The sequence below is a fragment of the Equus quagga genome, chromosome 1 (assembly GCF_021613505.1).
Source record: "Equus quagga isolate Etosha38 chromosome 1, UCLA_HA_Equagga_1.0, whole genome shotgun sequence".
Lineage (NCBI taxonomy): Eukaryota > Metazoa > Chordata > Mammalia > Perissodactyla > Equidae > Equus > Equus quagga.
In genome coordinates this window covers 37808784-37820939 of record NC_060267.1, presented here as the reverse complement: position 1 = coordinate 37820939, position 12156 = coordinate 37808784, and the positions used below count along the sequence as shown (strand labels likewise).

General features: G+C 38.0%; 1 protein-coding gene across 6 annotated transcripts in view; it reads right to left on the bottom strand.

Annotated features, from left to right (window-relative positions):
* GYS2 (glycogen synthase 2) overlaps positions 1 to 12156 on the bottom strand; it is a 57282-nt gene that overhangs the window by 28296 nt on the left and 16830 nt on the right. For all 6 annotated transcript variants that reach the window (XM_046643883.1, XM_046643899.1, XM_046643891.1 and 3 more), the window contains 2 exons: positions 7578 to 7722; positions 63 to 180 (listed from right to left, as the gene is read on the bottom strand). In XM_046643883.1, coding sequence (XP_046499839.1) covers positions 63 to 180; positions 7578 to 7722 — 263 coding nt within the window. The remainder of the gene's footprint in view (positions 1 to 62; positions 181 to 7577; positions 7723 to 12156) is intronic.

The following is a 12156-nucleotide window of genomic DNA, read 5'->3' as shown; positions in this document are numbered from 1 at the left end:
CTGAAACCACATGCTAAAGGTTTTTTTTTTTTTTTTTTTTTTTTAAATAAAGAAAAGCATACCCATAGAAATGACCTCGAACAAAGTCTTGGATCCTGGCCTTGTACGTGGCGTGCAGATTTTGAAACTCATGTACTGCTGAAAATTTTTTAACATTCAAGCCATTTGGAGTGATTACATCTGGAAAAGCAAGATAAAATCATTGTGAAAATTCTTTTTTAAGAGAGGCTATCATGGTAGAAAAACTGTTTTTAGATCTATATAATTGTCTATTAACATTTCTAGTGTCTGACTATCATAGAATTTAAAATTCATAAAACTTCGCAATAAATTATGAAATAGGAAATCAGCTGTACCTGACCAAAATAACATTGAGTGGTTGGTACAATGGAGCAGTCTAATTAATAGCAAAAATAATGATTATTATAGTTTTCATTTATTGATTGCTTACTGTGTACCAGGCACTGCTGTAAGCACCTTACAATGTAACTTATTTAATCCTTGCAATGGCACAGGTTCTCTTATCTGCATTTTCAGAGGTTGCCACTGAGGCACAGAGTTGTTCAGGAATCTGTCCAAGAACACAGCGTAAGTAGGAGCGGAACCCACGCAGGTGGCCTCCACATGTTGTGTTCTGAACCATGTCGTGCACTAAACTATTCTTGTCATCCTATTTGACCAAGCACGTGGGCACTGTTCTGTCCATTTGGAAAATTGGAAAGGAAGCCCTTTATTTCTAATACACAACCAATTCTTTCTGCCTGGACACTTTGTTGCCCAGGCAGGAATACATTTTTCGTTTTCCAGAATACTGGTCTGTGACAAGAAAGATAGACTATTCAGAGTACAAGATGAGAACTACCTACTGAGTTGAATACGCGGGTTATTGCATTTAGCAGTGGTAAAACCAAAGGTAATGAAAAAAGAAGCTGTGTCAAAAAATTAGCACATGGCAATGGAGACTTCGGCAATGGAGATTTGAGCTAGACCTATAAGGACACGATCATTTTGAAGAATATTTTACAGTGAATAGGCTACACTCTTGAAATGGTTCCACAAGATCAACCCAGGCTTCCTGGTCATTTCTTATGACCAAAAAACTGCTGATTTTTATGAGTTTTTACTAAGTAATCAGGCATTTGCCATACTCCTTCTCACACCTTGCCACTGGATTCCTTTTAAGTTGCCAAAGTTTCCAGCGAAAGCCTTCATGTGAATGATTCCTAGAAGAACTGTATAGTGATCAGGACAGTATGACAGTCCCCTCACAGTGTATTTATCTCTCTAGAACACTTATATGGGGCTCATTTTGTGCCAGACTCTACTGTATTTGACAAATATTAATTTAATTTCATAAAACCAACTGAAGCAAGTTCTTGTCGCTGTCCCCATTTCACGAATGAAGAAACTGGCCTGCAGAGAGGTGATTTGCCCAAGGGCAAGTCACTACGAAGTAGCAGAGGTGGGATTTAAAAGCAAAGCAGCCTCGCTCTTGCGTCTACACCCTTATCCACTGTGTCAGGCAGCTACGTTATCCAAAAAGCTAGAGAGGGCAAGAATGTATATGAGTACCACTTTATTATGACTTGAATCCCACTGGAATTTTCTCACTGTTTCACAAACAATGAAAAATAAAAAATGTGTCTTGAAATTAATTGTTGCAGTTTATTAGCCTAAAGAGTCAGGTCAATGAGGTCTTCTAATGTCCATGTTTATAATGCCGAATAATCTCACACATACAGGCGCGCAGGCAGTGTGTCCATCACTCCAGCAAAAAGAAAGAGAGAGACAGAAAAAGACTTTATTTGTAACATTTGCCTACTTCCCTGCTGTAAGTACTCCCACCATGACTGATTTCAGGCTACTAATGTGAATACAGAGCTGGAAAGAGATACACAGTAACACCATTATATCACTGCATATTATTTCCACCATGTGAATGCAATAGATATAAATAACCTGAGTATACATCATAGTAAACTAATTAGGAAGCGATGTCATCTGAGTATTTATTAATCTTGTTTTTAGTATAAAATTTAATTATAAATTTATATAATTTGATTTTTAATAATGTCTGTGTTTAGTAACTGGCTCAAAAATTTCCTGAAATCTCACAATTGGCTCTTGTCAGCCAGTATAAGCTGCTTCCAACACACCACTGCCTATGTGGCTTAAGACATAAGGTTAAAAAAATGTTTTTATGCCTCATTGATAAATATAGGATCATATGGATACACAAACATAGTGCCATAGTTAAAATTGTAGCTTTGTCTCTAGAGTAAAAATATTTATATAGAATCTAGTCATTACAAATAGTGTTTAAAAAGGTCTTTTCAATGTTCACTGTATTAGTAAGGATATATTCAGTTCCACTCTACAGTTGGTGTTGGTCTGAATTTTATTCTCTTAGTTATAAAAGTATGATTAATTAGTCCACATATGTAATATACTCACAGAATTTAAATTTCAAAAATTCAAAATATGTACCCTGAAAAGTCTCCCTTCCACTTCTGTCTCCCAAGTTTTTTCCTCTCCCTGGAAGCAACATTGATTACTAATTTCTTACTGTTGTTTCCAAGTAGAAGACAATGTCAGTGTCATCCACTTGTCCGAGGTTAGGCATTGCCAACACAGAGCAAAAATTTTGACTAAAAGATGGGGCTTAGAGTTCACATTAAGGCGTTAACATGGACTCAAAATCAATGATTGCAAAACTATTAATAACCATATTAAATGGCAAACAAAATTGAAAAAAGCAATATTTGACCTTTAAGGCATAGATGTGTGTGGGTGTCTACAACTCTTAAGAATCGATAGGAAAAAAGATAGACATTCTGATAGAAAAGAAACACGCATAGCTACATAATAGAAGACCAAATACAAATGCCAAAAAAAAGGTGAAAAATGTTAAAACTCAGTATTCAAAGACAAATGAATATGCCATACCATTTTTTACATATCTAATTGGCAAGACAGGAAATTCATCGTTGGTAAGAATGTAAGATCTTTCCACCAAAAAGGAATTGGATGCTGCCTCGGTTGTCATCATATGTTGTCATCACAGAGCCCTGTTGTATCATCAAATTTTGGAACTGGCACAATACCTACAACTCACTAGAGGCATGCAACTGGTCTGAGGACTACTTGGTCACCTTTGTCCTTGAATTTTTTTTCCTTTGGTAGAGCTCATGTTCTACTGCTAAGCTGGAAGTGTACTGGTGCAAAGACCAAATCAAAAAGGAATGACGTTGTTGCTTCTTTGCACCTTTCTAGTTTCTCAGAGGTCACCCTGGGAAATCTGTGGATGCCTTCTCGTCCTGAGTTTACTTTCCTGGTTTGAGGGCCATTGGAATTCCTTACCCAGAGGCACTGGCATCATTCTTTGCCGTAATAAGTAGAAATGACTTTGAGAAGGAGCACTTCAGAAAATCGCTTCCAGTGCCATCACTTATGTGATCACTCACTGTAATCATGAAGAAGGAATGTGATTCTAACAACCTTGACCAACGACCACCTGAAAAAGTGAAGCTTATTATATCATAACTGAACATACCCTACCTATCTTGTGCCTATGGTAATATATAGACGCACTTTCAAAACATTCTACAGAATTTTGAACCATTTTACTGAATATTCTGAATGCAGGAGACACTCCTGGGATTCATTGTCACGTGAATAATTCACATCATCTCACATCATGTAAAGTGGGCTGCTCAAAATTTCCTAAACTTCATTTAATAGATTCTGAGAGTCAAGATGAATCTTCTTGCCAACCCTCTCTCTGCATCCCAGCCTCTATATATTGGAAGCGGGTATGGATCAGTGCTTAGTGTGTCTGAAAAAATGGCCAGGAGCACTGGATTCTGGTGACCTTTCTGGGAAAACCCTATGAAACCACTCATTGGCTATTTTGTTTTGTTGACATTATAATGTCAAACTTAGTGTCATTTATGTGACGTTTCTCTAAGATGACACCACAAACCCTATATTTTCTAAGAAATATGCAAATTGTGAAGTTTGGACAGATGGTACAGTTCTGCAACCAAATCAAAATATTCTTTTTTTTTTAAAGATTGGCACCCGAGCTAACAACTGTTGCCAATCGTCTTTTTTTTTTTTTTTTTAATTCTTTCTCCCCAAAGCTCCCTGGTACATAGTTGTATATTTTAGTTGTGGATCCTTCTAGTTGTGGCATGTGGGACGCCACCTCAGCATGGCCTGACGAGTGGTGCCATGTCCGCACCCAGGATCTGAACCGGTGAAACTCTGGGCCACCAATGCGTAGCGTGCGAACTTAACCACTCGGCCACCGGGCTGGCCCCCAAATCAAAATATTCTTACAAGGACGTTGATTCTCTTGTAAAATTTACATCTCTGAGCAAAATCAGATGGTTCTGAATAGATTTGTACCTTCAACTTTTCACAAATCCCAGTGACCAAACTTTAGTGAAAGGACGACAATGGTTGCTTTTATAGTAAATGTGTGAATGCATAAGCTGCTGGGGGATTGGTGTTCTTCAGTGGGAAATATTTTGTTTGGGAGTATTTTGCTTCAACATAGAATAAAAACTTATGAGAATAGTATCCATAAAGACAATCATTTTGATGTACATTATTTTCAAGTTTCAAAGTTTTTTGTCATTAGTGCTGTGGGGTCAATTCTGACATCTAGCGACCCTGCATATATACAGCAGAGCAAAACCTTGGCCGGTCTTTTTCGCCATGCTCTCATCTCCTGGCGCTATCTCAGACAATGCTCTGCTCTATTGATGGGTTTTTGTGGCCCAGTTTTTCTCAGAAGTAGGCGGCCGGGTCCTTCTTCCTAGTCTGTCTCTGTCTGGAAGCTCTGCTGAAAGCTGTGCACCCTGGGTGACCCTGGTGGTATTTGAAATACCGGTGGCAGAGCTTTCAGCTTCACAGCAACACACAGCCACCCCGGTATGACAACCAACAGACGAGTGGTGTGGCTCCCCAACCAGGAAATGAACCTGGGCCCTGGTGGTGGTGAGAGCACTGAGTCTTAACCACCAGACCTCCAGGCTGGCTACGTTTCAAAGGAGATGAATTCAATCCCATCTCTGTAATTAGTGAATTTATAATGTTGCCCTCTCTCCAACATTTGAAACAAAATATCAGCTTTTCAATGTCAGAAATAAATTTGAGTTGAATTTGTGGTCAAAGCAAAGTAAAGAAGTAATAAATAGTCCTTTGCCAATTAGTATCTATAGTAATATTGTTAAAAATATCTGGTCCCAGGCAAACTTTTGACTCAGCTAACATTTCCTCTTGCTCTGGAGCTGTGCCCTGAGCATTGTAGCTGTGGTTATACTTTTAATTGGGGAAGACTTCAAGAAAAACTAGAAAATACAAACTCACGGTTATGCTATATGACGTTTTTTCCCCAGAATTCTCTTGGAAAAAAATTTGTGTTTAATGATCTCCTAAAAGTCCATTGATCTTTGTGAGCACAAAACATCAGGGATTTCACAATTTCAATCAGAGCCAGCACATGATTCCGTCATAGTCAGAAGTGGAGCAGAGTGCAGTGTCTAGAGCTCTAGCAGAACTTCCAGGTGAAGTTAGCTTGTGGGTAGTCAGAAATGGGGAGAAAAGCTTGGGAAAATCTAGACAGTGATCCATACAAAAGAATAATCATTGACATTATCTGAACCTTTACAATGGACCAGGCACTGATCTGAGTTTTTCCTCTGCATTAACTCACGTAATCATTGTAACAATTCTAGACAAGAGATAATATTATGCAGATGTGGCACAGAAAGCTTAAGTAACTTTCACAGTGTTGCATAGCTAGTAACATATATTCAACACAAAATAATTTTCTCTATTGAATTCAGGCAGTTTGGCACAAAACTCACAGTTTTCACCACTATCTTGCAGCTCCCTAAGAAAACACGAATTTAAGAAAATAGGATGTAGAGAAAGCAAGATCAAGATACAATGGTGGAGAATGCCTGCTTTTAAAAGATAGAAGAAAGTAGAAATACTCTTACAGACACTAGAAAATAACCATATTGGAGAAAACTTAGAATGTGCAGTGTCATGAAAAGTAAGGAAAGATAGAGGTACGTATCACCTTTAAATGCTAAAGAATCTCAAGGAACATTAAAAAATAAAAGAAATCTGAATTTGATAATTTTTGGAAAACCAATTTCAGGCCAAGTGTTGGAGATTGGAAGTCAGAGTGGAAGGGGCTGTGAGGAAGTGGAAGAAGCAACTCTTCTGACATATTTGGCAGCAGGAGGAAGGGTGAGATTGTGAAGACATTTGACAGGTAGCAGCCTCAAGGGAAATTTTTATCATAGAATAGGAAAAAAAAAAGCATTTTTGTAAACACAGAAAAGGATACTGTAGACAGGGAAGAAAAAAAGGATCCAAGAAAGAAATGATCATATTGATGGAGTAAACTCCTAGAAGAGGCATGAGAATGAGACTCCAAGTGAATCCAAGAGACTCCTTGGAAAGAGGAAAGAATAGCATGGGGTCTTCAGTCTGCAGCTATTCACATGACTTCAATATCTTTTTTTTTTTTTTTTCAATTATCTAGCAACTTGTAACACTTTCTCTAGATGTTTAACTTGTATCGGAAAGAAAGACAACTGGAGACAAGGCCACAGGAATTAAGCAGGGAGGATATATTAATTAGGACTGTTTGGTTGCAAGTAACAGAAACCTACTAACACTAGCTTAAGTACAATAATGAGGAACTTATTAATAGGATGCTGGAGTATCTCATGGCAAAGATTTAGCTGGGCCTCAGGAATTCGTTTAAGCCATGGTCTCAATCACTGTGGAAAATTGAAAAATCCCTCTCTCAGTCTGTTTCTGCTTCTTATTGTACTTCACAGTAGTTTCACCTTCTTTGCCTCCCATGAAACATAATAGAAAAATGGACACTGCCTAAGCTTCAAGGCTGACATTTGCATTATACAAGAGTGCATTCGAACAGTCTAATCTGTTTAGACTTCTCCCTATGGGAGCCTCCTGATTGGCCCAGCTTATGTCAGGTGTCTACCTCTGGACCAATCAGCTGTGGCCAGGTGATGGGGTCACGTTTTATGAACATGTCTCTTGGCATTGCAACCTCTGGATTGATCTGAGGATAGTTCCAGAAAAACTTGTGAGAAGCTCTGGGGAGAAGTAAAACAACAGGTTTCTACTAAACAGGACCAATGAGGCAATGGCACAAGATGGAAGACTGGGATAGCCTCACACAAATTTCTGATATTTTCTTGACTTTCTTTCAAAATGGAAAAGTCAGCTCAGCTTACTTACATGCACAAGTCATGATGACAGCCCACTTCAGACCTGGGGGATTTCACGCATAGCCCATTTATTTAAGAAGCACAGAGTGAGCACTACTATGTTCCAAATATAGCTTAGTGTTGATTTTACTGCAAAGCCACTAAAATTGTGAATTAAAATCTGTGTAAAGATTTGGGTGGTAATAGTGAAAGTAATTTTTCCTCTATTATTTTATGCATTTCTGTTTTAGAATTCTCATGCCCTGATGTCATTTGGAACTGAAAGATCAGGACAAACTCAGGAGGCATAGTTACCTGGCTTCCGCTTCAGCATGTGTTCTGCCTCTATTGCTGTTATCTCAGACACCGTGGTGAAGACGTGAGCACAGTGGACAGCGGCTCGCTCCATGCAGTACCGGTGGTAAATCTGCCTTTCCCCGGCCTCTTTGTCTATGTTAAACTGTCATAACAAAACAAAACACACACACGTACATTTGCTTACACTGATCCTTCTACACAAGCAAAACGAAATCACATATTTCTCATATCGATTTCCTCAAGGCTGTGTGAAATTTTATGACCACAAAAAAGGTAATGATAAATTCGTATTAAACCCATTATTAAAATACATAGCTACTTATGCTTTAAAAAATGTTAACTTCATTTCTGCTTCTAAACTGCTATTTAACCCCCTAAGTAAATATTTCCACTTTTCTATAACTGCATAGAATTCCTGACCTTGGGGGATTTTAATTATACTTTTACTTATCCTACGTTTTATCAATATTGGACTAGTTCCTTTCCCCATGGTCCTTATTGTACTTTTTCCATAAACAATGAAACAAAGCTGACATTAAGCTTGATCCTGAAAGGAAGGAGAGTTATGACCATCCTTAATTCACTGAAAGGGAACGTGACAAAGAAAAAGCGAATGCTTTTCCATGGTTATATAGCTCTTACCGCTGAATAATTTCAAGGAACGTACAGTTACTTTAATTAGACAGTGGGTTAGATAGTGCAATCATCTATTATCCTGGGCATCTTAATTTAAAACGAAAACAAGCCAAATCCCCAACAATTGTTTAAATAGTTGGCAACGGTTGTGGGGTTTGCCATTTTGCTTAGTTACTGAATGTTATGTCTCATATAGCTGCATACGAAACAAGCAGCGTCGAAGAGAAAAAAGAAGATAAAGTTTCTGGCATTATGTTAGCAGGTCTGACTCCAAGCTTGTTCTCTCACCTGCTTTTATATCAATTAGACTCTTAACTCGATCAACAAGTCAGTCTCAATAACTACTGCATCATATAGAGGAAAATACTCAAAAAGACTCATTAGATGATTCTAGAGATTAGAACTAGGAAATTGCTGGATTGTTCTTCCATGACTGTAATATTTGCAACCATCTCTCTGCAAATGTTTGAATCGGGGCTCTATCTGGCATCCTTGGATCAGGAAAAGTTTTTTTTAAAGATTGGCCCTGGGCTAACATCTGTTGCCAACCTTCTTTTTTTCTTCTTCTTCTCCCCAAAGCCCCCCAGTATGTACTTGTACATTCTAGTCCTCCTAGGTGTGGCGTCCCACATAGCGTGGCTTGATGAGAGGTGCTAGGTCCGTGCCCAGGATCTGAGCCAGCAAAACCCTGGGCCCCGGAAGCACAGCGTGTGACCTTAACCACTTGGCCACAGGGCCGGCCCCAGCAGAAGTTTTTTAAAAAGCTCTATATGGCTGGTCTCTTTCATTCAACCAAACCTCTCATTTAGCAACATTTGTTGAGTGATTTATGTGCTTCTGTTACCTTCAAAGAGCTTATAAATTAGTGAGAAAACAGGTAAAAATCTGGCAGAAATGAGTGAGTGCCTGAGTAACGTATAGTATCAGAGGGAAGGATAGGAAAAAGAATCTCATAGTACTATATAAGCGTTCACATTGTCAGTATCACTTCTAGAATGTAAGATTTTCAAGGGCAAGGACCATGATTTCTTCATCTTTATATCTCCAAGTTGATTAGATGAATAAAATGTTATTTAGATTGAGACGTGAAAGTTTAATTTTGGGAAAAGTTATTTTGGGCTGAAAAATTAGCTGCCCTAAAGAACAAGCATACACAGTCATACAGTCACAAGAATATACATTTTCTGAGCAGAAAATAGCAGGACGTTTGATGTGACTGTAGCATTAGATGCAGAATGTACAAGATACAATAGGGCCACAACCTGGTAGGATATAATAGGGCCAGATCCCAGAAGCCCCTGAATTTAACATTTAGATATTTAGAGATGGGAAGATAGCTTTTCTAAGTGAGTTAAGCAAGTACACAAAGATACAGAGGGAGGTCAGCAGAGGCCTGGTGATCCCCTGACAGGTCTTCATGAAGACAGGTAGGTGTACATTCTTCTATCTTTTTCTGGTCCCCTTGGGGTCCCTTATCTTTTAGGCCTGTGATATGCATGGCCACATCTGTGGCTTTACAGCAACCTCATCTGTTTACACATGTTGTCCGTCTTTCCCTGTATTTATGATAGTATGTAAAAATCTCTGTCTGATAATTCCACCATCTAGGACATATCTGAACCTGGTTCTTTTGATGATGGGTCTTACTTCCCTAAGTTTTCATGTATCTCATAACTTTTTGTTGAATTCTGGATAATGTGTATACAAGAAAGGGAATGAGGTAAAGGACACATCAACCAGTAAAAACCAGTCCAGCAACAGAGGAGGATGACCCTATAACTGAAGTTGAACAGCTCAAAACTTGGTCAGAGGAAAGAGTTAAAATCCATCAAATAATTATGTATGACTTCTTTCACCATTTCCTAATCCAAAAAAGCACGGTCCTCACATTTCCATCAAGGAAGTTCTGTTGCTAGCAAGAAAAGAGAGGCCAAAACATAAGAAGACTTTTTTTTAAAAAGCATTAGTTATCTACCTATTACATTGGAGGGGAAAATTGACCAATACGCGGACCGATAAGAATGAATTTAGAAACATCCTCTTGCAGCGTCTCAGAAAATTCATATGCTATCTAAAAATGGTTAAAATGCTATTTTAGCTAATAAATTCAACTAAAAACTTAAACTGACTTCAAGGTCCTTGTGAGTCAGCTGTTAACAAAAAATGTTTTCAGCTAGTAATTATTATTTGAGTAAAATAATTCTCATCTTTCTTCTTTTACAAAAGTTGAATACTTTTATTCTTGTTCTCATTTTCCCCCCATGTTTATTTGTCTGAGTCAGAACTTAGTGAAACAGATCTTGGGTCCTACATCAAAAGACTAAATTATGACTCATTTCTTATGTTGCACTGTTAAAAACTTTTCTTGTAGATAATTTGGCATTTTTAAGGTATCACCCAAATTCTAAACCTAGTGTGAGCATGGGGGGTCTGCTGTGAAAAATGATTATGGGAGCTTTTTCTATGAGAAATAATTATGAATTTAACTCAAAATCTAGTCCTTGACTATTTGTTATAGTCACTCTCCTGGCAGGACATTTTACTAGAATGAGGGGCTGGGGTCTAAGCTTACATACTTCAACCAGTGAGGGGCTTCAAGCTGGCGAGATAGATAATAGTATTTGAAGACAGCATGATATAAATACTGACCCTTTGATCAAAAAGATGTGGTTGTAATATATAACTATATACTACACTGCATTTGTTCCTTAAAAACAACTAATAATATCTGGTGTATATATACATATATATGTATATGATGTAATAATATCTGATGTATTTTATTAGTTGTTTTTAATTTTTACTATATAATGTTCTTAAGTATTCTGAAGTTAAATATTTGATAAGCCTCTCTAATATTTCCTCTTTCACAAAAATCAAAGTCTGCTCTTCTCCAAGAAACACCGTCATTGAGCTTATCACAGATCGCTGGTTTGCCCTTATTAGTCTACCATTATCATATGCCGTCAGGAAATTTCCCTGACTTCCTGACTTTCTGAATTCCTTCGTGACTTTATTTTAAATATACATCTTATCTGTACAATATGACCTTTAGGTTAGGCTGACCTTTTTACAGGAAAATTCTCATTAGGACCATTCATTGTTTTGCAAATGTTCAAGTTTGTCAGAAAAACATTTCCGGCACTCAAAGTGTCTGTGAGATGGAAGTATAACTTTCCATTCCCATTATCTGAGTATTTTTCGTCTATTATACACACACCCATTCTGTTTCATAGAATCTTAGCACTGTTTTGAACTGGGGACGTCTTTAGAAATCAACTTTTGAATTTTCCTGATAGAAACAGAACCCTAAAATGCTAAATTGATTTGATTGGCAATATAGATAACATCTGCAAAACTCCTGACTTTATAGCACTCAAATGCTTTGTTAATATTATTGACATGATTAAAAGACATACTTTAATTAACCTGATTTAACTGATGGAAAATAGAAGAAAGAAATCAAAACTGAATCACTTTGGGTCATAGAATCAAGCAGTCTCCTAAGATGAGCAAACACGGCTGTTTGGTGACCAAGGACCCACATCACTGTTTTTCATAACTTCTGCCTTGGCTGACCCCCACAAAAACTCCACCTGCACATTGCAGAGCTTCGGGAGAAATCTGATCATTTGGCAGATAGATGAAGTAAGGCTCATAGTGCAAGTTGTATGCCTAGAATTCCTGTTCTCTACCTGCTACTCAGAGCTGTGAGTGGATCCAGTGTCCTCACAGCATTTCCCAAGCTTCAGTGTAGACAGGAGCCCAACCGTGTGTCCACAGTGTCTTACTCCCATCATGCCCCTTTGAATCTTGGATCTATTGTTCCAAAGAGGACAGATCCCTGGCCTCTCACCAGTACACTCTACTGCACTCTGAACAAAGTCAAACTGAATGAGCTCTCTGTTACCCAGGGGAGGCTTTGTCATGAGTGTTGACT